We start from the raw sequence: 25510 nt of genomic DNA on the forward strand, positions 1-25510 counted from the left end.
ACGGGTATTTAATCAGCCCAATAGTTTTGCCGACATGCTTATTGTGCCACTTAATTGCCATCATATTACTGATATCACGGCCATGCCTGTTACATATGTAAAAAGCACTGGCCTTTAAAAGACAGATATTAATGTAAACGCACAGAGACAGGATGAGCTATCCCAAGAATCATATGATCTAAGCGGAATGGTGGGGATCACCACACAGTAGGAGTATGTACAATGTTTGTGAGCCAGACTATGAAAGAATAGCAAAAAGGGTTTGCGTGTATGAGGAAAGAGTGGTTTTATAGCTATTGAAACTTTTGGAATTGTCAGTGACATAATGGGCTCATTTGCATGTCATTACCCAGAATCCCTGGCTGCAGTGGAAGCACTGCTAAGCCAGAGGTTTGCAAGACTTTTTTTTGGGGGGGGCGCGGTGTTTGCAGTGGCCCCGCGCTGAGAGCGCGAGGCCTCTGTAATTCACTTACCTGGCTTCAGTCCACGCATCTCCACGGCAATTGACGCCGAGGGTCATGTGACATCACGTCAAGTGACTCGCCGCGTCTCCATGGCAACGGGCATCAAATGACCCCGTGGCGTCATTTGATGCCCGTTGCCTTGGAGACGCGGCGGGTCACGTGATGGTCACATGACTCACGGCTTGTTAGAGGTAAGGAGGGGACAGGGGGAGAGCAGGCAGGGGAGGCGCAGCGCATGAAGTTGGCACAACCCTGTAAAATGGGGAAAGACCGGGTTAAGGACCTGTCTGAGGCATGCAGATGCACCACTGGCGGTATTTATATTTACTATACACTGTACGGTGGAGGGTTTTTGTCACTTTTTTTTTTACCCACCATAACTTTTTTAGGGTCTGTGTTTTAACTAGTGCTTTGAATGAACGGAGTGAGACTTCACGTGTTTTTTCTCCAGAGACTAAAGTATAGTTTTATTTCAATATTACCATTTGAAATCCTTATAAGAAAATAAGACATTGTATTTTTAACAACCACTGTAGTAAAAAAAAGAGGAAATTAAATAACAGCATGAGGATGTCTTTGTAATGGCAAGGGCACTTATGGGCTTATTCAATACAGTTCGATAGTGGCAGATCTGCCGTATAATCTCCAAAGCAGATATTAAACTATCCAGAAAAACTCTAAACAAAATAGGCTTTTTTGCTCTTTGTGATTCTTACGGTAAAGTGACATTGGACAGCCAGACAATAGACTTAAGGAAGGCTGAGTGTGGGAGTTAGATTATAAACACTAACATCTGGCTATGTTTTATATAAGACATACTGGACACCTAACAAGCTCCTATTAAACCCCCAAAATACCCACAACATATATATAAGCATATGAGTGTCAGAGGAGTGCTACTGAGCATGGCAATATGCATTAAAACCAGAGACATAACATAAAACACAGACAAAGCTCAGTTTTTAGCACATCTAGTGAGACTCATACACGGTACAGTGCCTAAATATATATGGATAAATATCTAATAAGTAAATGGTCTTTTAGTTTGACATTTTTGGCCAAAATTGTTGTAAGCCCCTGAGCCAACGCCAAGGCAGACCACATATCAGGGGTCCCTAACGCTAATATAAATTCTTAATAACCTGTGTAATAACAGGAAGAATGATTTATAGTAAATCTGTCAATATTAGCTGCAAAGTTCTGTCTGACTGAAGCTTTTATTAACCTGTACATTACCAGGAAAAGCACTCTGTATTAGAGATGTCACAGCCAAACTGTTTTATATAAGGAATGGCTGGGGAGGTGTTGTCCGGGATTCAAGCACTAGCAAAAGAAAGATCACTGAGCCTTTGGTAAACGAACACGTTTGAAATCAATGCCATCTTTAAAAGTGACATGGAAGCGAATGTCTCAAGAAAATCAAAGGGTATGGTCTCGTATTCGGAGAGGACAAAATAATGGCCTATCTGCAAGAAGTAATCAATGGTTGCAAGTCTCCGAGTCGATATGTGATATTAGGAGAATAAAACATCTTTATGGGTTCCTACAGTATTTATTTCCAGCATGGCACTGTTTATCTGAATCATTACGATGAAATGGATATTTCCACCACATGTAATACTATTTTGCTACTTTATGGCTGGGTTGAAATGACAATTCTGCTCTGTTCCATTTCAGTTGCTCAGTGCTGAAGTAGATATTCTCTAGAGCAGGGGGGGTGCAAACTTTTCCGTTTGCGTCCGCCTGTCTGTGCACCCGCCCTGCCTGCGCCCCCCTCGCCCCCCCTCCTTACGTGCTCTCGGGCTTATCGGCGTCATATGACGTCACGGGACGCGTTGCCATTTGACCCTGCTGCGTCATTTGACGCCGCATTGTCATGGCGACGCGTCGCTTGAGAGCAGGTTACAGAGGCCTCGCACCTCTCCCGGCATTTAATTTAAATGCCTTGGGGAAGAGCGCGGGACCTCTGCAACCGCTGCGCCCCCTTGACAATATACCGCACCCCCCAGTATGCGTGCCCAACTTCAGTTCTCAAGGGCCACCAACAAGTCAGGTTTTAAGGATATCCCTGCTTCAGCACAGGTGGCTCAATCACTGGCTCAGTCATTATGACTGCACCACCTGTGCTGAAGCAGGGACATCCTTAAAACCTGTCCTGTTGGTGCCCTTGAGGACTGGCGTTGGCTTCTCCTGCTCTAGAGAAAGGCTTGTTTGCCCTGAAACGTCAATGATTGTGATGGATGTGTTGGCTCTTTATTTATTCTTTTTGTAAGTTCTTGTGTGTTCTTTGCTAATTTATTTATATACTGTATCCTTGTACACGGTCCAACCTTTTGATGAGGATTTATTTGGGGTACTTTTGTGTACTTGCCCTGCCCTCCTGTGTATACAATAAGGGTTGTTTGGGTTTTCAGTGTTACGTGGCGTCTCCGTGGCGGGATCCCCTTAGACAATCACAATTTCAATAATAACAAAACAAGGGGAAGTCGTTCTCGGAGTGTTCAAAAGATCCTCAGACCATTTTAATTGTATTACAAAAAGACAAATAGTTGCACAACATTTCGGAGTACAATGTTACCCCTTCCTCCGGTACATTTCAAAGTGCAAAATCGGTGCGTAAAGCAGGAAAACGTGAAATCTTATATTTTTTTTTTCAATAAATCAGTTCTATAGTATTATAATATTTACTGCGTTTTTTTTAAATTTATTTTTCAACTCTTAAAGCTGCAGACCAAGCAATATCCTACATCTGTGTTTTAAAAAAAAGATCAGTTCTATACTGCGAGAAAATACTTAAAAAATTTTTTTTTTTAAACAACTCAAATGACATTTTTAATGTAAATTATAATGTAACAAGCCTTTTTTTTGTTCCTTTAGCAACCATTTACAATGTCACAGATACAGAGGCATTACTCTTCTGCAGCAATTTAGGGAACCCCTGAGCCGAATCTTTGCCAATTGATGGATGGCTCGATCGAGAATGGATCGATCGGCAACTTGGCTAATTACTTATTGTGTGGATTGTATTGATGCACATATTAAAGGGGAAAAATAAATAAAAATAAAACCGGTAGCTTGGACTGCTGCTTTAATGCCATTTTTCATAAGTTTTAAAGCAACCTTTGATTTCTGTAGCAGATTTAGCACACCTCCCCAGCAGTGCAAGATCTTTCCAACACTTTCCCGTTTGTGATCATTTGTTGTCAATGTTCCCAGCAGTTCTAGCTGCAAACTGTAATAATAAGCAATGTTACATTAGTAATATCAGGATAGATTGTAGCTGCTGAGTTACACTGACTGAAGGATTGCTTGCAACTGAAAGGTGGCCATTATGTTAGGCACACAATCCGGACTTTTACAGCTACTGTGTATAACACAAGCACCAAACGATTGCCAACTTGGGTAAGAATGTAGAATTATACATTGTCACACGCTTTACATATACAAATAAGAAAAAAAGAAAGAACCCCAAAAAAGGGGGGAGGGATATGTAGTATTGCTGCTAAGCCCACACTGTTTAAATCTTATTTTTTTACTTTTGTGTGCACACTTTCTTTTTGGAAGGAGTTTACTTCTGTATTACCCATGCAGTTTTTAGGGGACACCGGTACAAGTATGCAGCTACGGGTTCCTCCTTTTTCTATAGGTTAAGTGTGGGTTTTGGAATTATCAGGAGGGCACCAGAATTTGCTTTATTTGTTTAGGAATCTCTGTCTGATGACACCAGAAACCAAAGATCTTAATTTTCATCAATGTTTAAAGCAAAGGTTGCCTGTGTCTGGCTTTTCATTTAACGAAGAAGACGACCTCTCGTTTAAGTCCAATTTGTGTTCTTTGTATTTCCTTTTCTTTCTGTGGGAGCATCACAAGTGACATCTCACTGACTGAGATGAAATTTAATTAGGGCAGATACTGTAAGTAGTAGCTACCAGAAAGGATTTATAATTGTAATATTTCTTTGGAACGAACAAAGATTTAAGTAGCAGGGCTTGGGTATTTTACAAAGCTCCTTCCTAAGAGCCACAAGTTTATTTTAAGGGTGTGAACGCAATTCCCAAGAACACTTTGATTGCAGGTGGTGTTGGCTGGCATTAATAATGTTATATATACAGGCATACCCCACATTAACGTACGCAATGGGACTGGAGCATGTATTTAAAGTGAAAATGTACTTAAAGTGAAGCACTACCTTTTTTCCACTTATCGCTGCATGTACTGTACTGCAATCATCATATATGTGCATAACTGATGTAAATAACGCATTTGTATAAGGCTCTATAGTCTCCCCGCTTGTGCACAGCTTCGGCACAGGTAGGGAGCCAGTATTGCTGTTCAGGACGTACTGACAGGCGCATGCGTGAGCTGCCATTTGCCTATTGGGCGATATGTCCTTACTCGCGAGTGTACTTATAGTGAGTGTCCTTAAACTCGGGTATGCCTGTACTGTAGCTACTGCGTGAACATTGATTAAGCAACTCAGACGTGGACTTCTTTCTCGTTGCTAAACAAGACAATTTTCTAGTAATGTAATTTGGAAGAGAACAGCTTGATTGCTAAATGCTGTTTTTCATTATAAATTGAATGACATTTGTCAATTTTCATCCCTTCTGTTATATGTGCTTTACCCTTTTCTTAAATCTGCACTGATTGCATCTACTCCCATCATTTTGATCAATTTAGTTGTAAGAATGTCTGGATCAGGTAAAATAAACGAGTTTCTTAAATCATTTCTGATTGAACCATGCTACTCCTTTTTTAGCCCAAATGGGAAGATTGCCTCAACCAGCATTGAGCAAACCCATAAGCCATTCAGAGAAGTAAAGTATTATGCTTGGTGCAAAATTTCCATTTGTAATGTTGGGGAGACTATAATTCTGACCCCACATTGTTCTTCTATTACCACTTTTGGCAATGGCAACTGTAAGTTGAAGTAAATCTTTTTTGGTAGTTGAAGACCTGTGAATACCTTTCTGGAATTCCATTGGTTTTGGCTTATAATACATTTCAGAAAGGGCACTTTGTATACAGCGTTCTTCTGAATGAATGCTGTTCCCAGCCTTCTCCTGAAACTGGTGAACAAGGGTGGAGTTGGTGAGTAACTTGGTGCCACAGGCTACTTCAGATGCTAACCTGTAGCTTAAGTCAAGAGAGGTGGATTGCCATCTCCGTAGACTACTGTGAACCAAAGCCGATTTATTTTGCCTCTCTGATTATACTTTGGCTTCTTCACCTTCCTGGTGAAGGTTGTTGAGGAGCATGTTCAACTCTAGAACTTGGAGGACATAGGAATCTCAGGGCACGGAGCATGCCCATGGCTAGGTAGGAGAGGTTTGTAGTGGCTTAACACACCCAACATTCATGCAGTATTTGGTGTTATAGTTATTTGCCATCAGAGCAATCTAATTCATAGGAGTTTTATGCTGCCACGACAGATCAGTTCAAACAAACTACAGATTCTGTTCCTAGTGTGGTAATGGTAAGGTTAAATCAAAGGCTTTTGGAAGCGTATCTGAAGTTCCAAGTGCGTCCAAATGCTACATTTGCCAAAATGCTGGCAGTCTAATGTGTGGGTTCTCTCTTCTTTAGTGGAAATATATTTTCAGGAAATTGATGCTATTTATTATGCTGTGGGGGCATAATCCAGATGCTGAACACAATTCTTTGTTAGTATTACAACCTACACCCAAAGATGTTAATAAAGACACAGTCCGTTGGTTATATTTACAACACATTTCTGTGCTGGCTGCGAAGCACTTTTGGTGGCCAGGTCATTTATTTTAACAAGCAATTCTTTTGTTTGGAGCTCCAAAAATAAAAAGAGCAAAGGGCATGAAATGAATTTGCCAAATTGCAAAGTGATGTTGACTGGCTGATCCCATATTATAAGAGGGCACAATGTGCCATTGTTAGTGGACGGAGACTCTTGCTTCACTAAACATCAGAAATTGCCTTTCACACTTGTCTTCAATTTTATCATTACATGTTGGGAAGAGCGATTGTTTCTTCTGTAAGATGTACACGTGCAGTGCACCTTAAAGCCACCGCAATGGGTAGAAATCCTTTCACCTTTGTAGCTCTCACCTTTGTTATTAAACTCGTGACAGCTTTTTGAAGCACAAATTGTACGTACTTGGTCAAAACAATGCTGGCTTGTTATTCTGATGTCATTGTCAAATCCTTCAAAATATTGGCGGTTACTCTTTAAGCAGCCGCCCTCCCCCCCCCCCCCCCTGTGAGAAACAGCTGGTCCCGCAAGATGAACTTCACTATTTTAAGCTCTGAGGACCACCCAGTTCCCGAGATACTTGGTGGTGAAGGTATCCGGTATCCCGTCCTGGTTTTGTGGTGGGATTTATATTATATTTCTGTTGGCCTGTGTGATCTGGAGGATTTAAACCGCCATTTTTGAGTCGCCCCTTCTCTGGTAAGAGTTACTGGAGCTGAAGATAGTGTGGTTCAGCTCTGGAACCCTTCCCCTCAATATCCAACTAGCACCCTCTCTCTCCACCTTTAAGGCCCATCTTAAAACCCACCTCTTTAATGAAGCATGTGGATAGCTCCGTTGGCTGATACTATACATCTCATATCTATTTACCATGACCCCTTGCAGCCGCACGTACCAGAACACCCTCATACAATCTCTGTAAGTTCTCCCTACTTACCACTTAGATTGTAAGCTCTTCTGGGCTTTTCCTAATGTCTACTTCTATGTATGAAGCGCGTGTTCCTATTATGCCACATGTATTACGGCTGTAAAAAACTATGTACATGGATGGCGCTATATAAATAAAGATATACATACATCCTATAAAAAATAAAAAGGGGAGGAGGAGATCTGAGATGTGTGAAGAGGTTCATATAATGGAGACCGATAAGGGTGAAATTATATCTCGACTTTATTGAGCCTGTTCCTTTATCCAGGCAAAACATACAAAAACAACAAAATAACAAACCCTTTGTAGGGGCTAACTTACTTCCACAAACCCTATCTGCAGGACTGGAGGGATATTCCCATTACCAGCCTATCACCCCAAAATCTCAGAAGTACCGTAAGCAGGTGGCCCTCCATGTCAGTCTCTGGCAGGTTCCTGGGACTTCTGTGTCAAGGAAATATAGGTCTCTAGATCTCAGCACAGAGAGAGATTCCTTAACTCACATTTGGGCTGACAGGAGAGCAGAGAAGCCTGCACACAGACACTGCCTTGAGCACAAAGGCTGTGCTGAGATCAAGATATCCAGACACACAGAGACCTATATTTCCTGGACCCAGAGGACCCAGGAGGAACCTGCCAGAGACTGACATGGAGGGCCACCTGCTTACAGTACTTCTGAGACTTTGGGGTGATAGGCTGGTAATGGGAATATCCCTCCAGTCCTGCAGATAGGGTCTGAGGAAGTAAGTGAGCCCTTACAAAGGGATAGGGGTTTGTTATTTTGTTGTTTTTGTATGTTGTGCCTGGATAAAGGAACAGGCTCAATAAAGCCAAGATATAATTTCACCCAAATCGGTCTCAATTATATGAACCTCTGCACACATCTCTTACACATACACTTCTAGAAAATGAGCACTGTCAGTAAATGAAAAACTTCAGGGGTAAGGAAAACGCGCCGGAACTTTAATTGAGTCAACAAGGTTGATGGAAGAATGCTATTAAAATCAAGGTTATTTTGCTGCTACCTCGAGCGCTGAAAGGGAGTCACTAAATAAACAATTAGCATCCCCAGTACTCTCAGAAATAATCATTTAAAAGTTCAATTACCCAGAATCCCAGGCTGCAATGGAAGCATTCTATGCTAAGAGGTAACGGAGGAAGGGCAGGTGTACAGACCTGAGGCAGGTGGTATTTTTATTTGCTGAACACTGTGTGGTGGAGGGGTTTTGTCATTTTATTACTCGCTATAACATATTTTGTGTCTACAAATAATACAAATATATAAGGAAAGTAGAAACACCCATCCATGTAACAACTTCTTTTGGACCATGTTTTCTATACTCTATAAAAGCGGTGCGTAAACTGGGGGGCGCAAGACGTTTTGGGAGGGGGCGCGGCGTTTACAGAGGGTCCCGCGCTGAGAGCGCGAGGCCTCTGTAAACGTACTTGGCTCCAGTCACACGTCTCTATGACAACGCGGCGTCAAATGACGCCCGTTGCCGTAGAGACGTGACTTCAAATGACGCCACGGGTCACATGACTTGACGCAACATTAGAGGCGAGGGTGGGCGACCGAGGAGGAGAGAAGGTAGGGGGGGCGCGCAGGGAGTTTGCGCACTGCTGCTCTATGATATTGATTATTACTGAAAAACACATAATACTGTAACTCCAAGTAGAGGATTCTCCAGGTCAGCAGACTCTTTGTAGACCCCCATATGAAGAAAAGAACACAAATGCAGAGAGTATAGTGCATTATCATTTACTTAAGATGACAGACAACACAGAGGGGAATGGTAACACACTCACACTTTACTGCTGGTAAGTAAACAAGAAGTGACTTTGGGCGCACTTCAACCCTTCTCCTTAGATGACAGCTCCCAATGCGACCGCTCCACTTCTCAGTCAGGAACAGACCGCGATTGCCTCCGCCAGCGTCTCTCACTCACAGTTGGGGCACTCCGCCGCGTCACGGTCGTCTCAGCAGTCTCCTTCCAATCAGGGCTTCTCAGGAGATTGGGTACGGTGGCCTCAAAGCATCAACTAGTTTCGTCCCACTGGATTTCATCTGGGGTTTATGTTCAATACTAACTTGAATGCACTTATATACCAAACTAGGCATTGGAAATAGAACTAACTCAGCTGGATCCTACATAGTGAGCTAGTAATTAGCAGAGATGGTAATGCTTGTTCTAATTGGCAATACCTGTGCTGAATTGCACCAGGCATCTCCCTACTGGAATGCCTAATTAGTATGCACTAAAAACAAGTCATACAAATCTTTAATACAATATTTAAAATACAATTAAACAATCAGCTTAAAAAAACTCACAATACAGGCATACCCCGCACTAACGTACGCAATGGGTCCAGAGCATGTATGTAAAGCGAACATGTACTTAAAGTGAAGCACTACCTTTTCCCCACTTATCGATGCATGTACTGTACTGCAATCGTCATATACATGCATAACTGATGTAAATAACGCATTTGTAACAGGCTTTATAGTCTCCCCGCTTGCGCACAGCTTCAGTACAGGTAGGGAGCCGGTATTGTTCAGGACGTGCTGACAGGCGCATGCGTGAGCTGCCGTTTGCCTATTGGGAGATATGTCCTTACTCGTGAGTGTACTTAAAGTGAGTGTCCTTAAACATGCCTGTATACTATAAAATAAAACAAGATTTTATCATGGTTTGTATGCAATAACAGAGAAGTTTATACAATTGATATAAAATATTATTAAACAAAGGCTAAACACCCTGTCTCATCCTACACATAATAATAATTCCAAAATTGAAAAAGGATGTGCGGAGAATGCTGAAACACATAAACAGCATGGATTTGTAAAAAACAACAAGGGTTAAAAAAAGACAACTCATAATAAAGCTACTCAATACTCTTCACTGATGATTCAATGTCAGCAGTGATACTAGACCGGGACAATTAAGCAAAAAAGACTACATCAAATAAAAATAAAATTATAAATATATATAAAATGAGGCTATATAGCTAATAAAATAAAAATAGCTACTAAATAGCTCAGCTAAAAAAGAGGGGTTAATAATAGGGAATGGACTTAAAAAAGGGGAATAGACTTAAAAAGGGACTTAGTAAAGGGGAGAGGAACAAATAAAACATTGAACCATCACTTGAGGAATGCATTGATGTCTAATTCAACGTTCAGACCCAAAGGTCTCAAAGTTTTTAACTTGTAAATCAAGAGGCTTTCTTTCTGGGAAATAGTTTGCACTCTATTTCCACCACGCCAATGTCTTGGAACAAATTCTATTCTAATAAACTTGAGACCCCCTGGGTCTGAACCATAGTGATTTTTTAAAATGTAATGAAACATCATGTGACTCCAAGCCCTTCTTTATATTCCTCACATGTTCTAAAATCCTGGTTTTTAGTTTTCTTGTAGTGCGGCCCACATACTGTAGGCCATATGGACATTCTAAAAGGTACACCACAAAATCAGCGCTGCAGTTTATTAAGCTGGAAATTGTAAAAATCTCACCCGTATGTTTAGAGGTGACTGTGAAATCTTTACTTTTATTGATGCCAAATAAATCTGTGCAATCTGCATGTGAAAAATCCCAAAGGATTTCCCTCCAGCCAAGTTGTTTGTTGCCCTATAGCTGGTTTTCCATGCTTAGTTCTTACAGAGCTGGGGGCCAACTTATCTTTCAAGTTGGCAGCTCTTGTAAAAACTAGTTGAGGTTTATCAGGCAGAATCTCTTTCAAAATATAGTCCTGATGTAAAATCGGCCAATGTTTTTCAATAATCCTCCTTACCTCATATGATTTGTGGTTATATTGAGTTATAAAGGGGATGAAATTTTGAGGCCACCGTACCCAATCTCCTGAGAAGCCCTGATTGGAAGGAGACTGCTGAGACGACCGTGACGCGGCGGAGTGCCCCCACTGCGGGTGAGAGACACTGGCGGAGGCAATCGCGGTTTGTTCCTGACTGAGAAGTGGAGCGGTCGCATTGGGAGCTGTCATCTAAGGAGAAGGGTTGAAGTGCGCCCAAAGTCCCTTCTTGTTTACTTACCAGTGGGGAAAGTGTGAGTGTGTTACCATTCCCCTCTGTATTGTCTGTCATCTTAAGTAAATGATAATGCACTATACTCTCTGCATTTGTGTGCTTTTCTTCATATGGGGGTCTACAAAGAGTCTGCTGACCTGGAGAATCCTCTACTTGGAGTTACAGTATTATGTGTTTTTCAGTAATAATCAACACTGGGATCATTTGCACATATTAACTGTTTTATCACTTTGCGCCACGAACACTGTTTTGTTTAGGTTATCTTAATTTGCGGTTTTGGAGAAAAACACGGTTGTTTAGGCCGCAGCTTGATTATATCACATTATTTGTAGCGCTTTATTATACAGTAGTTTTTTTCACTGCTCTATGATATTGTTAATAGCCTTTCTGATTTAGACGGAAATCGCTGATATTTTGAGTATTGATAATAGATAACTTGAACTATTATGCATTTGTAATGCGGCTATTGATAATTTGGTGTGCAATATATTTGACTCCTAACACGGAGAGAGAACATCGCCCCATGCTTGTAATTTCCTTTTGGATAATGCACAATAAAACCAATTCTATTCTTTCTGTAGCTAAATGCTAATGTGTAGCCCAGTTGTGTGGCTTCTTCCACATTCCGCTCCCACTCTCAAGGACTGAGTATGGTTTTTATTCCAAAGCCAACACAGAGTGAAAGGACTTTATATTTCCCTTGGAAGGGAAAGACATCTATTTTATTTAGAGGAAGTCGGGTTTCCCATTGCAGAAGGTAGAGAATGAATGTAGGCCTTTGATCATGTCTTCATCTACTTGGATTAGATGCTTGACTGTGTTTGTTTAGCAGGTGCCAAACAAAGACTAGATAACTGTGTATCTGCCAAGGATGATATCCCTCAACAAACTGCTAGGATGTAACTAATGGAAAGGCAGATGTTGCAATGGGCTTCCTTGCATCTGATAGACATTCTTTGTGTTGGATGGGGCTTCCTTCTCTGAATAGGATGTGTATAATGAATGATGAATGGAACATGTGTGGCTTTTTGCTTCACTTGTATATTAAAAAGGCCCACTAGTTTCATTTGCACAATGTAATCGGAAGTCCCCCAGCCCGTTTCTGGATCCTTTTCCTTTACCAATCCTATTAGCGGTTTTCTCTTTTCCTTTTCTTGTATAGCGCTAACAGCGTATGCCGTGCTGTACATAGAATCTTTGCAGGCCCAGTTCCCTTCCCCCGTAGAAGTAAAAAAAGTGTTGGGGTGCTCAAGCATTTTAATCCTGTGTATCATGTATACATAAACAGTGAACTCCATAATGCACTACATATATCCGTGAAAAGTGTTGAGTTATATGCAATCCTGTGAGGTTAGTCTTGACAGCAATATGACAAATATCCCCTGAAGGTTCAGAGAAGTTGGGGTATCCCACACTTATCAGCAGCATCATTGGGGGTGTCTATAACATCATAATTATTCAGGATGGTACTCACTTTTGTTTTGATAAAGTCACATGTCCCTATCAGGAAAGATCTCTGCGGCGTGCAGGCCGTGATAGTGGAATCCAGTGGAAAAAATAAAAAAATTGCAGCGCACAGCCAAGGGAGTAAGGTCCAAAAAAAGAAAAATGTATTGAAAAATTCTTTAAAAAAAAAAAGGAGGTACACAAGTCTCCAATTGTGTACCTCCTTTTTTTTTTTTTTTTAGAATTTTTCAATAACATTTTCTTTTTTTGGACCCTACTCCCTTGGCTGTGCGCTGCAATTTTTTTATTTTTTCCACACTTCACCCGTAGAGCTTACAATCTATTTTTTAATGGCTGAGGCACATGGAGATACGGTTATTTGCCCAAGGTTACAAGGAGCGGACACAGGGATTTGAACCGGGCTTACCCTCAATGTCACTGCACTCCTCCTGCACTCCTCCTGCACTCCTCCTGCACTCCTCCTGCACTCCTCCTGCACTCCTCCTGCACTCCTCCTGCACTCCTCCTGCACTCCTCCTGCACTCCTCCTGCCCCCCTCCTGCCCCCCTCAAAAGCTGAAATATCTGCCTTTGCGCCTTGAAAGTTTTATAAATCTATCCCTATTTCATTGTATCCCAGATTGTTTTGAAATAACCACAGTCCAACTTTTTGCAACCACACAAAATTGTGTAAGTGACCCCACAAACCCAACAGTAAATACCAGAGAAACAAGGATACCTTGATCGTGATTTAGCAAATCCTACACCAAGAAAAGATGTCTATGTGTCAGGGAAATACTTCCCTCACTATTTATGCCTACATGTTTTGTGAGTGTTTATACAGTTGTACTTCCAGTTGCCAAGAGCTGTGCAGGATCTAAGCAAAGCATTCATTCGTTCTGGCTTCTGTAATACATTAACTTGTACAGCTGCAATTCTGAATTGTGCTATTGTAAAAGTGCCAAAATGACTCGTTGGACAAAAAAAAACTAATTTGTAATTTGGATTATGCTGCTTTAGTGGTCACATTCATTTTAAAAGAGTATATTTAACACACTATTTCCCCGAACTAATAAAATTGAAGTTCCAGATGGGTTGAAAACGGCATTTAAATACATTAGAAATGTACGTTTTAAGATAGGGATTTCTTAGGAATCTATACAATTAATACTTTAGTTTCTCCATTATATAGCATTAGGCCCGTAATATAGTGGGCGCGTTGCTCTGCCGTGCGCACGCGCGGCACTTATAATTGTCTGTGGTTAGCCAGCCGTCTTATACTAGGGCGCGCACACGGCAGGGAGCGTGGAGCCGGACGATCGGGGGAAAGACTGTGAATAGAGTCTTTTCGTGCTGCTGCCGCTCGACGTCACACTGTATTGCCCAATCAGGGTGTGTGTGTGTGTGTGTGCGCACACACTGTATAAAACACAAAATCCATCTCTTATATAGGATAGGTTTTTTTTTTATATATTAAAAGCGTAGTAAAAGCCAGAGTTTTTTAATTAGAAAAAAAAAATGTCTTAAAAGTAATTATTTCCCCATCTGCTCCCTCCGCATTTTATTCTTCAGCCTCTTTAACACACCCCTCCATAGCCTGCACACTTTATGCCTTGCCACAGTTACAAATGGCTTTTATTTTACTGCCTGTGTGATTTATTTATGCTAAGTGTTTGGCTTATTATTTACCATTAATTAGGGTATCACGGCACTGACACGAGATGTGCTGCTAATATGGAAGAATGTGTGTGTGAGTGCAGGGAAAGGGGGGTGGCCACGCCTACCCGTGCGTGTCATAGCCACGCCCATCTGTCACTCGGAGCACTGAAGTGTGTGCTTCACGTGCACGGGCGTTCGTGCACGTGGGTGCGCGCCAACTATAAAACAAGCCTTAGGTTGTAATATCGATATAGGTAGATCATGCAACTGTAAATATTCCTACACATTCACTTTTCTTTGGAGTACCATCTTTACTTGTTCCCACTGTTCCCCACACCTAGATCCTATTGCTCTTTATCCTTCCAAAACACTTGTATACAGCGCACGCAAGAGGTTACAGATGAGCCGGTGCCTAGAGAAGAACGAGAAGAACGGTGCCTAGAGAAGAACGGTTCACCTTTGTTGTCAGCATAACTTATTTAATGTGTCGTTAAAACCGCTTTCAGCGTCACACTGACAAGACCCAAAAGGTCGAAATGGCTGTCTGTGAGTAGGTTTACTGGCTCTGCGCTTCTGTAACCCAGGCTGTGCTGAAAAGCTGTGTAATACGGCAGGCAAAAGCTTATAGGGGGCAATGTTAAAATGGACAAGAAGCAAAAGGTGACACACTGTGTGTGCTCATGTGCATTCCGTTACCCAGAATCCCTAGCTGCAGGGGATGCACTGTATGCTAAGAGATAATGGGGAAAGGCAGGGTTGTAGACCTGTCTGAGACATGTGAATGTGCTCACGTTATATTTTTATTTGATGTCTTAGAATGCAATTTCAGTCATTTTCTTTGCCTCTAGTCAGCTACCCAAATCAGTCATGCACTGAACTTTATGATAATTTAGTGCAAACTACAGGCATACCCCGCATTAATGTTGCAATGGGACCGGAGCATGTATGTAAAGCGAAAATGTACTTAAAGTGAAGCAGTACCTTTTTCCCACTTATCGATGCATGTACTGTACTGCAATCGTCATACACGTGCATAACTGATGTAAATGACGCATTTGTAACAGGCTCTATAGTCTCCCCGCTTGCACACAGCTTCGGTACAGGTAGGGAGCCAGTATTGCTGTTCGGGACGTGCTGACAGGCGCATGCGTGAGCTGCCGTTTGCCTATTGGGCGATATGTCCTTACTCGCGAGTGTACTTAAAGTGAGTGTCCTTAAACAGGGGTATGCCTGTAAAAAGCGCTAATATCGACTATATAATGCAAAAGCTAATAACAAAATAAATTGTGAGTGCCATCAACAAATATATATAACCAAATATAAACCAACTTAAAGCCCCATAGAAGTGTCCTGTGTAAACTGTCCAATGAGCAGCCTAAAAAGTCCCACTGGGTGTCTCCCATCCAGTAAAAGTATACAAACAGAAACAGACCTCTCTGGCGCTGAGGATCTTAATTATCACGATGGATCTGAACTGAACTTTGATTGGTTAAAAAAAATATATATCTAAATATGCTGAGAGGAAACCATTGTCCTTGTGATTGGCATTTTGTTTTCAGTGAAATTGTTAGTGAAATATTCTGTCTCCCACTCACATTGTGTAGGGCTTAGGCTGCACACCGCTCCCCTGTTGTGCTTCCTTACTGCAGAAAAGTGCTTCCTCTTGTGTACTATTATATACTGCTTGTTCACTGTACAGGCTGTAGTTGCGTATATTTAACTACCTGTATTTTTAATTTACTGCAGATCTCTATAAATGTTCATGTTGCTTACAACAAGATCAGCCATCCACGTTGTGATGTAGGTTACATAGTAGATGAGGATGACAAGAGACCTATGTCCATCAAGTTCAACCTATGCTACATTTAGACGACAGATATTTTATCCTATATTTATACTTGCAGTATATTGATCCAGAGGAAGGCAAACAAAAAACCCCAGTGACACATCCTCCAATGGTATCACGGTAAAAGAATAGGAGAATGGACTCCTATGCAATGCTCACAGGGAACGTCCATGTAGGGATTTATGACACAATTGTCTTTCCAAAAACAAACAGCATACTTAAAATCAGACCTTCCATGTCACTTGCAGACCCTTGAAAGCCACTCTGTGTGGACTCCCACTAACCTTTAAAACAGGTATATTTTTTATGGGTGTCACTGGCTAAAGGTACAATAATGCAGTAGAAAAGCAAATAGGAGTAAACTCACAGAAATGAATTGCTGGAGGTCCAGGTGCTGTAGGGCGTGCTCCTACCGAAGAGATGTGCAATGCAGAAGTTCGTGGGTGGCGGTGCAGCTGCCTTGGAAGAAAGCGTGGGACCAAAAATTGCACAGTACTGGGTACAAAAAAAGTTTTTTGGCACATAAAAAACAGCACAGCAAGCACTCTGACGCCTTTCAGCCGCAAGGGCCTTTTTTTGTACCCAGTACTTTGCAATTTTTGGTCCCACGCTTTCTTCCAAGGCAGCTGCACCGCCACCCACGAACTTCTGCATTGTCCAATGGTATCACATAAGGTGAAAAATAACTTACAGTACAGTAATGATGGGCAAAATCCCTATTATCCAAACCTGGATAATAGCGCATTTGCCCATTAAAAATAAAACATTACCCAGCCAGCATATTGCACATAAAAGTTGTACTTACCCCTGCCAGGACGAAGTCCGTCCTCGTCCTCCTCGTCTTCAGTGGGCACCGACAGTAAAATAAAAAAACAAAAATACTGGCCTGTTACCCCTTAATCACCGTAGCGGTTATTAACCGCTATGGTAATTGAGGGGTTAACCCCCTCCCCCCCTACAAATCAGGGAGGCCTAACCACCCTTCCCTGGGGCAACTACACCCACTCCCTCTACCCATTGATTGTCACAGTGGTAAACCTTGCCCACAATGTGGGCATGGATTGGCACCATGGCAATAAATAGGCAATCTGAAAAAAACATAAACACAAAATAAAACACATGACATTTAAATTTAAAAAAAGACGGGGTGTGTGCCGAGCACGCGTGTTCTAAGTGAAACTTGTATGTGTTTTGTCACTGAAAGTGTATTTTGATTTTGATGTACAGTAGCGACATACTTTATTGAAGTAAATGCCGGCGGCATGCCGGGATCTACCCCAGCTGCCGCCAGTAAAAAACGCGCGCCGCCGCGTTTCCCCCACGCACCCCCCCTCCACTTCGCGCGCAATTACCCCCCCTTCCGGACCACGAACCCGGCTTCTGCTCTGCCCCTCTGCTTCCCCGCACCCCCGCTTACCCTAATTTGATCTCCAGGGGTGTCGGGGAAGCCTGGGGAAGCCGGGGAAGACGGGGAAGCCGGGCGCGCATGTTACTGTGACGTCACAGTGCGCCGCCACGCGCCGCGGCTACCCGCTTCCCAGACGCATGCAGCCGGCGGCTTTTGCTCGAATAAGAGCTGCCGCTGCTGTATTTGATTGAATGAAAGACTTTTACTGGTACTGTGGCAGGTTTGGATATAGAAGTACTGGTACTGTGGCAGGTTTGGATATAGAAGTACTGGTACTGTGGAAGGTTTGCTTATAAAAGTGCTGGTGCTGTGTCAGGTTTGCTTATAAAAGTACCGTTTGCTTACCTGATCGCTTTTTCGTCTGCATGAAGGACTTTCATGCTGTGGGAATTTAGAGCCAGCGGGGGCTCGTGCATGCGCCTGATCGCTTTTTCGTCTCCATCAAGGAGTTTCAGTCTTATGAGAATTTAGGTAGGAGCCAGCAAAGAAGTTTCACTTCAACAAGCATTGGACAATAAACCAATTGATTGTGACCGTGGTAAACCATACCCACATGGAAGCAGGGGGTCTCCCAACCTGAACCACATTCATCTCAGCCCCGGGGACCCCATGTTTCCCGAGTTACAGGCTCCAGTATGGCCGGAAATACCGGCATCCCCGGAGACCCCCTGCTTCCATAATAATATGTTTTTAGAATAAAAGCCGCACGATCACCTGTTAGAGGTGAGCAGGGATAGTGACTGATTCTGTCTACTCTCAATGCGCATCTCTTACAGACTGATGCAGACCGGCAGGCATCACACGGCAGGAGTCCCATTCATGCTGATGGGCCATTCCCCCCTGCCAAGCACTATGCCGTGGACGGTCAACTCTTGGCACGTTGCTAGATACAGGTGGCTGCATCGGTATAAGACTGTATGATCCTCTGTACAGTATATCACGTCACTTATTCCTCAAACCAGTTGACCCATAGAGCTTCAATGGCGTGCTATGTTTTGATATCAGAATGATCACATTCAGCATTATATTTTTAGTACAATACCTGCAAAATCTTAAAATATATCTGCCCTTGCACATTTAACCTTTTGTGGTTTTGGAACTATTATTTGCTTTTAGCCCAGTTGGTCTAGATCAGGGGTGCGCAATCTTTCCCCGCTGTGCCCCCCCCTGCTTGCTTCCCTCCCTGCTTGCACCCCCATTCCCTTACTTTGTCTGCGGCATCAAATGACGCCGCGAGGTCACGTCACTCCACGGTGTCGCCGAAGACAAGGTAAGGATAGTTGCAGAGGCCTCACGCGATCCCCCGGCATTTAATTTAAATGCCTTGGGGAAGAGCGCGGGGCCTCTGCAACCGCCGTGCGCCCCCTAAAAAATCTTGCGCTCCCCTCCACTTTGCGCGCCCCTTGTCTAGATAATGTGAGTCCAACAGTAAATACCAGACCATCTATTTGAGTCACCCCCCAACATTAGTTAGTGATTTTGGTAATACATATATGGTAGAGACCCGCTTCTCGGCGTTTCGCTTCTCGATGATCCCCTAATACGGCGGTACCGAGAAGGGGGCTGCCATGTCCGCGCATGCGCAGGAGGGGGACAGCCGAGTTCGCGCATGCGCAGAAGGGGTAGGAGACACAGAAAATCGCCAGTGGACATAGCAAATGCAATGTTCCGCTTTTCGGCGATTTTCGCTTTCTGCCGGCACCCTGGAACGGAACCCGCCGTATGAGCAGGGCCCCTCTGTATATTCAGATTGTTGTGGGGGTGGGGAGAGGTTTGCACACTCACACTTGTTGTTGTTATTTTTTTTTTTTTTTTAATAGCAACTAAAGCAACCAATACAAGCTAAACAAATAACGGAGCGCAAATATCCTCAGGTGACATGAAAAGAGGGGAATATAGTGCAGTAATGTATGGCACAGAATTGGAAAGGAGTATTTCTCTCTCTTCGTTTGTTTGAGGAATAATATGCTCCATTTAACTGCTGTTGGAGGACGTGTTGCTCTTTGGTTACAGGTGGGTCTTTCCCCAAATTGCCTGATTCATTTGGACAACATGTGAGCGGGATTATCCCCATTATCTTATTCATATGCAATTTTGTACCAAACATTATTGCACTAAATTCCCCTCTTCTCATTTTACCGGAGGACAGTTGCGCCCCGTTATTTGTTCCTGCTCGTAACCAAAGACACCCGGAAAGTCTTTTTTTCGGAGCGGCACTATCCTGCATGGTTGTAGTTTTTACACTTTTCTCACAATTGTGCACTGCACATATTTTGCACTGGAAGTGTGATCTGCCCTGGCTTCTTTTTCGTTTGCTCATACACAAGCTAAAACCTGGAGAGCGACCAATAATTGTTACTTTTTCTTGTATATTGCTGACAGTGTACACAGTGCGTCTGCCCCGTGGAGCTTACATTCTAATTTTGGTGCCGCAGGCACTAGGAGATAAAGTGACTTGTCCAAGGTCACAAATAGCGAACAGCGGAATTTGAACCAAGCTCAGCTACTTGAAACGCAACGTCTTCCACTCAGTGCAGCAGAGACACTTAAAGCTGCAGACCAAGCAATATCCTACATGTGTGGTTTTTTTTAAAAATAGATCAGCTCTGTACTATGATAAAATACTTGTAGCATTTTTTTTTTAAACCCACCGTGGATGACATTTTTAATGTATTATAATGTAACAAGCACTTTTTTGTTTCTATAGCAACCATTTACAAAGTCACATCCCCTTCCTCTTCTGAAACAGGCTCTGGCACACCTCTTTTTGAACCCTGCCCTCTCTCTAGCAGTACACCAATTATATCTAGTAACTGTCTGGTCACATGATCTTCCCCACAGAACTATGCATCTTTGGTCCTCTTCTGCTGCACTGACAGCAATTTAGTGAACCCCCGAGCGGAATCTGTGCCGATCGATCGCAGGAGAACGGATCGATCGGCACATTTAGCGAAAAACTCATCATTGTGTGGATTATATTGATGCACATATTAAAGGGACCAAAAAATTTCATTTAAAAACGGCAGCTTGAGAGATGTTTATTGTAAGGGTGGGCACTTTCACTGCCAATTTGGTTTTGGTTTTAAAAAATGTTGGTTTTTTGGTCTTGATAGAAGTCAATGCGTTTGGGATTTTTGGATTTTTTTCATATTATGGATAAAAACTTTGCAGATTTTTTTGGTTTCCTGAACTCAAAGATTTATTTTGAGGAAGGTCCCGTTGGGAGGACCGAAACGTTGGCGGCCTTGTGTTACTGAATACACTTTTTTGATACCATACCTGCAGTGTGCTGTCTCTTTTTGGCTATCAGGATCCCCTGGTCTCCATATGTCTACATACTCTCTATGGGACAAGCATCTGCCTCCTGCAACAAAACCGTGAGTGCTAATCTCCATACCTGACTATATATATATATATATATATATATATATATATATAAAAAAAAAAAAACAATAAAATAATTGAATGACGAGCCTTAAATCGAGGTTGGAGCGCATTTTGCTTAACGTTTGTTATGAACTTCGACTCGGACGTCCGAATGGACTTCGAAGTTTGGATTTTAAATCTGCCCACCCTTAGTATTATCGTGTTCTCTATAGGTTTTGAGATGTTTCAATTGCTGTTTTTTCTCAGTGTCATTTCCCAGACACAGAATGTATTACAGAACACTGATTCACTGTATCCATTTGATGCCAAGCTTCTGTAATATACAATTAAACTGCAAATAGATTTAATAACAGAGAAAAGTAGGGAGGGGGGGGGAATATAAGCTTTTAACACAAGACAGATCAATTCTTCAGTTGTCACAAGGGAGGGATATAGGATCCCATGCATAATCATGTTGGTTCAATGCAAAATATCACTGTCAATATAGCTATGTATTGACACACTGTAGCAAATATCCTTCACAAGGTGTCACAACCCTTAGCTAAATGTAGAACAAGAAACAATGTACAGTATACAGATACAAGAATAAAGGATGGTCATGAATATAGGCCTTTATTAACTGAGTGGTTCTATAACCCAAGACAGGGGTGTTCAAACTTGGGGGGGCGCTTCCCCCAGGGGTGGCTCGAAGATTTCTAGGGGGTGTGTGGCGCTTGCAGAGGCCCCACGCTCTTCCCCAAGGCATTTAAATTAAATGCCGGGGGAGGTGTGAGGCCTATGTAACTTCTGTTACCTGCTCTCAGCCGGCTCTTCTGCAACGCGTCTCCATGACAACGCAGCGTCAAATGACACACCAGGGTCAAATGGCAAAGCGACATCACATGACGCCGCCAAAGCCAGAGAGCAGGCAAGGCACGAGCAGAGCAGGAGGGGAGAGCAGACGGAGGCACGAACACAAAAGTTTGCACACCCCTGCCCTATGACACCTTCCAGGCCTGGAAGACATCCTCCTTTGGCTAATCAGTAAGCCTGGGAAGAGTGTAGGAAGAAAAGATGGTGGGTGGTCAAAATAGTTTAGTGGCCCAATGACTAAAATGATCAATGTATACGCCTGGAATGTATTTTACTAAAGCGTAGCCATTAACTGAAGCACCATTGACTGTCTACAATGGCTAACACGCTAGGGTGACTATACCCTTAAACAAAAAAGAGCTGATTGAAAAATGACTTAGGCGTGGAGATGGGCAAATATGTCCAAATCCGATTCCCGGATTTTTCAGAATTTGACATTCAAGATGCGTTCCGCCATGTAAAATCCACCAACTGATTGTTTCAGCTCCAATCCGAGCAGATCAATCCCAAACCGCCATTGCATACAACCCACGAGTGGATTTTACCAATCCATCCGCGGATTCTGCAATCCGCTAACGGATTTTAAGAATCCAAAGGAAGCCGCAGATTGGATTCTTAAAGATCTCGATTTCGGAATCCGCGGATGGATTGCTGGTGTTTAAAAAATAAATCAAAATAAATCCGCAAATGGCAAATCGTCCTTTTTGAGACTGATCCTCTGAAATCCGCGGCCCCAAAGAAACTGGCCAATCCGCGGCGGATCTAAATCTGCCCCCAAAATTTGCTAATCTCTAGATAGGAGCTCCTTATAAGCCATGCGTGTTCAATACAAGCTGTAAATTTGCAGATGAGAGTAACTGTAACAGGAGGAAGCAAAGACTGACGAAATCGGGATTACAATAATAACTTGAGTAATAAACTCGATTTGTGACATGGCATTTGGAGCAGAAGACCTTTCGTCCATTATTTTAGCTTTCGCTAATGATAATGTACTGCTTGGAAAACAAGAGAACGTGCAAACGGCAGTTACTTTGATCATTTTATTGATCTATAATGTTTGTGCAGAGTTCCTAATAATACCCGAGTTACCGTATGTGCTTTTTGCTCCCGTGATATTTATATTCTAGCCAAGCGAATGCCACCACGATTAACATTATTTCTAATCAGAGTTCATTCATTCTACACATTTTAGAGTCTGGTTCCAAAATAGAATGTTGACTTAATAAAAATGTGAGTTAAAAATAACATAGGATGTTGTGTATTTTTGCCCCAATTTACATCTAGAAGCTGCATATGATGTTTAAACAATATCCACCCATTCTACCTTTCCGGAAACATTATACAGTGATTCACATAACTGCTAGTTTGACATTTTTTGCCCTTGCAGTTGCCTTGATTTAAGCGCGAGTTTTGGGTACTTGATTCTGTTAATTGCAACCTGACTCGCTCATTACTGGCATATTTAATTTCACATGTATTATCTTTTTCCCATTTGCAGCGTTTTAGACGATGAGAGCAGCAGCCTGCGTCAGCAGAAGCTCGATAGACAGGTGAGTTGTTGGACCCAGCGATTACCATTTCCATTGATACAGATAATTGATGGGCAGCTAAGCACAGCAGAGGAGAAACTGAAGTGGATGTGAAATGCATAGACGGGTACTGTGATTAAAATATCACCCGCTAATGACTGATGTTAGAATTTGACTGAGTGATCATTTGGAAGAAAAAAAAGATATTTGCTTTCAGATAGGTAAGACAACTTGTCAGCAAGGTTGAACCTGTTACTTCACTGTCATCCTAAGTGGGACTACATCTGCAACAGATCATGCATGTTAAAAGTACATCCATAGAGGAGTAAGAGCCCTCCGGAGCAGGGGTGACCAATGCCAGTCCTCAATGGCTACCAACAGGACAGGATTTCAGGATATCCCTACTTAAGCACAGGTGGCTGAACCAGGCTCTTCGACTGAGCCGCCTGTGCTGAACCAAGGATATCCTGCAAACCTGACCTGTTGGTAGCCCTTGAGCACTGGAGTTGCCTACCCCAGCTCCAGTGTAAGACCCCTCAACTGGATTGCAGAATGTCTCCTACCTATCACCAGTTTGAGAATAGAAAGGATACTTACCTCTTCCAAATATTTCAAATTCTACCTGCACATACCTAGTACTTTAAGTTGACTAGCAAGTAGGAAATACACATTATAGTGACCTTTTCACCCGGATGATATGCTTCCTTGAGGAATGATCCAGGATATTTTTATTTTGAAGAAGTATTTATGTGAACTGATAATTCTATGGTTAATAAAGATGACTGCATACCTGGCAGTAAGTCCAGGCTAACTGGATCCAGTACTGGCTTTGTATTGCCTGTTAGAAGCTTCGGTATTGTTGAGTAAGCTCTGAAGAGCGACCAGTCTGGATAGTAATCACACTGTTGACCTGGAGTTAGTTAGCAGATGGTAGATTATAGTACTGTATATGCTACTTTGTATAATTGCTTTGAACTGCAGCACGAAAATGTGCCCTGTGAAACTGTACCTTTCTGGGGATTGTACTGGATTATCCTATCCTATTACAGGACTGCATTGAAGGCCCTACAAACACGAATGGAAAAATTCAATTACATGTGTGTTTGCTATTAGCAAGCGATAATGACCATCGTACTTTGTTGAATATACACTTAAGGCTCAAAATCAAAATCAAATCAATTTAAACAAGTTGGCAATGTTCGCAAACCGAGCTAATTCACTACATTTAAATTGCATATTTGTAGCTTTTTTTTAATTAAAGCTCAAGAAATGTATGAGTTTCATTTTAGAAATAGCCAATTGATTTCCTACAATTGGCACAAAAACCAGCAGCAGTTCTAAGGTTTTAGTGTTGCTAATTGACCGTTTCTTTAGCTGTTACTCCAGAAGAATGACATTAGGGACAGCAAGAATAGCATACCAAGTTATCGAAACAAATAACTGTAGTAGAATGTGGCGGTGTAAACATGAATTCAGAAGTCTGCAACTGTGCACAACTCCCAACCCTTCGGGAGTCAGCGGCGGGTTTAAAAATCCACCGCCCCTATGTACTTGGCTGTTGCGGCTGCCTCCTCACCTTCTGCCCCCCTCCTTATGAATTGCGGCGTTACCTCACCGGCGTGTCTTAATATTAAAAATATTATTTCGTTAACAAGGAATGTCTTCATTGGGCCAAAAATATACAGTGCATATAATCTTTTATATTAATGGCTAAGATGCATTTTAAATGGTGCATGATAGATATTTACATGGTCACTTATGTCACTATTACACTACTGTTTTAAGTTCATACTTCTTTATTTATTTATAAAATGTTCTACCAGGAAGTAATACATTGAGCGTTACCTCTCGTTTTCAAGTATGTCCTGGGCATAGAGTTTTATGATGACAAATACAGCTCAACCTCGTTATAGCGCGAATCCGCTTATAACGCGATGCACGCATTGTTCCCAATTTTCGTATTTATGAATACTTTATAACATGATTATTGGTGTCTTAAATACTTTATTGTACAATGCATACAATTGTACATTATTTCCAACGCGATCCGCTTATAACGCGATGTGATTCTTTGGACCCCAAGCACAGCGTTATAAGGGGGTTGAGCTGTACATGGTTATAAATACAGTTAAATAAATGAACAGGATATACTGTACATTATATACAAGACATTGCATGCACAGTTAGAGATAAAAGCTAAACACACAAGAGTCAAGATAAAT

At 42.2% G+C, this 25510-nt stretch overlaps 1 protein-coding gene across 6 annotated transcripts in view; it reads left to right on the forward strand.

The window, feature by feature from the left end:
• TUB (TUB bipartite transcription factor) overlaps positions 1–25510 on the forward strand; it is a 290155-nt gene that overhangs the window by 198756 nt on the left and 65889 nt on the right. For all 6 annotated transcript variants that reach the window (XM_075567022.1, XM_075567025.1, XM_075567023.1 and 3 more), the window contains exon 2: positions 23258–23309. In XM_075567022.1, the coding sequence (XP_075423137.1) occupies positions 23258–23309 (52 nt within the window). The remainder of the gene's footprint in view (positions 1–23257; positions 23310–25510) is intronic.

Source organism: Ascaphus truei, chromosome 12, assembly GCF_040206685.1.
Source record: "Ascaphus truei isolate aAscTru1 chromosome 12, aAscTru1.hap1, whole genome shotgun sequence".
Lineage (NCBI taxonomy): Eukaryota > Metazoa > Chordata > Amphibia > Anura > Ascaphidae > Ascaphus > Ascaphus truei.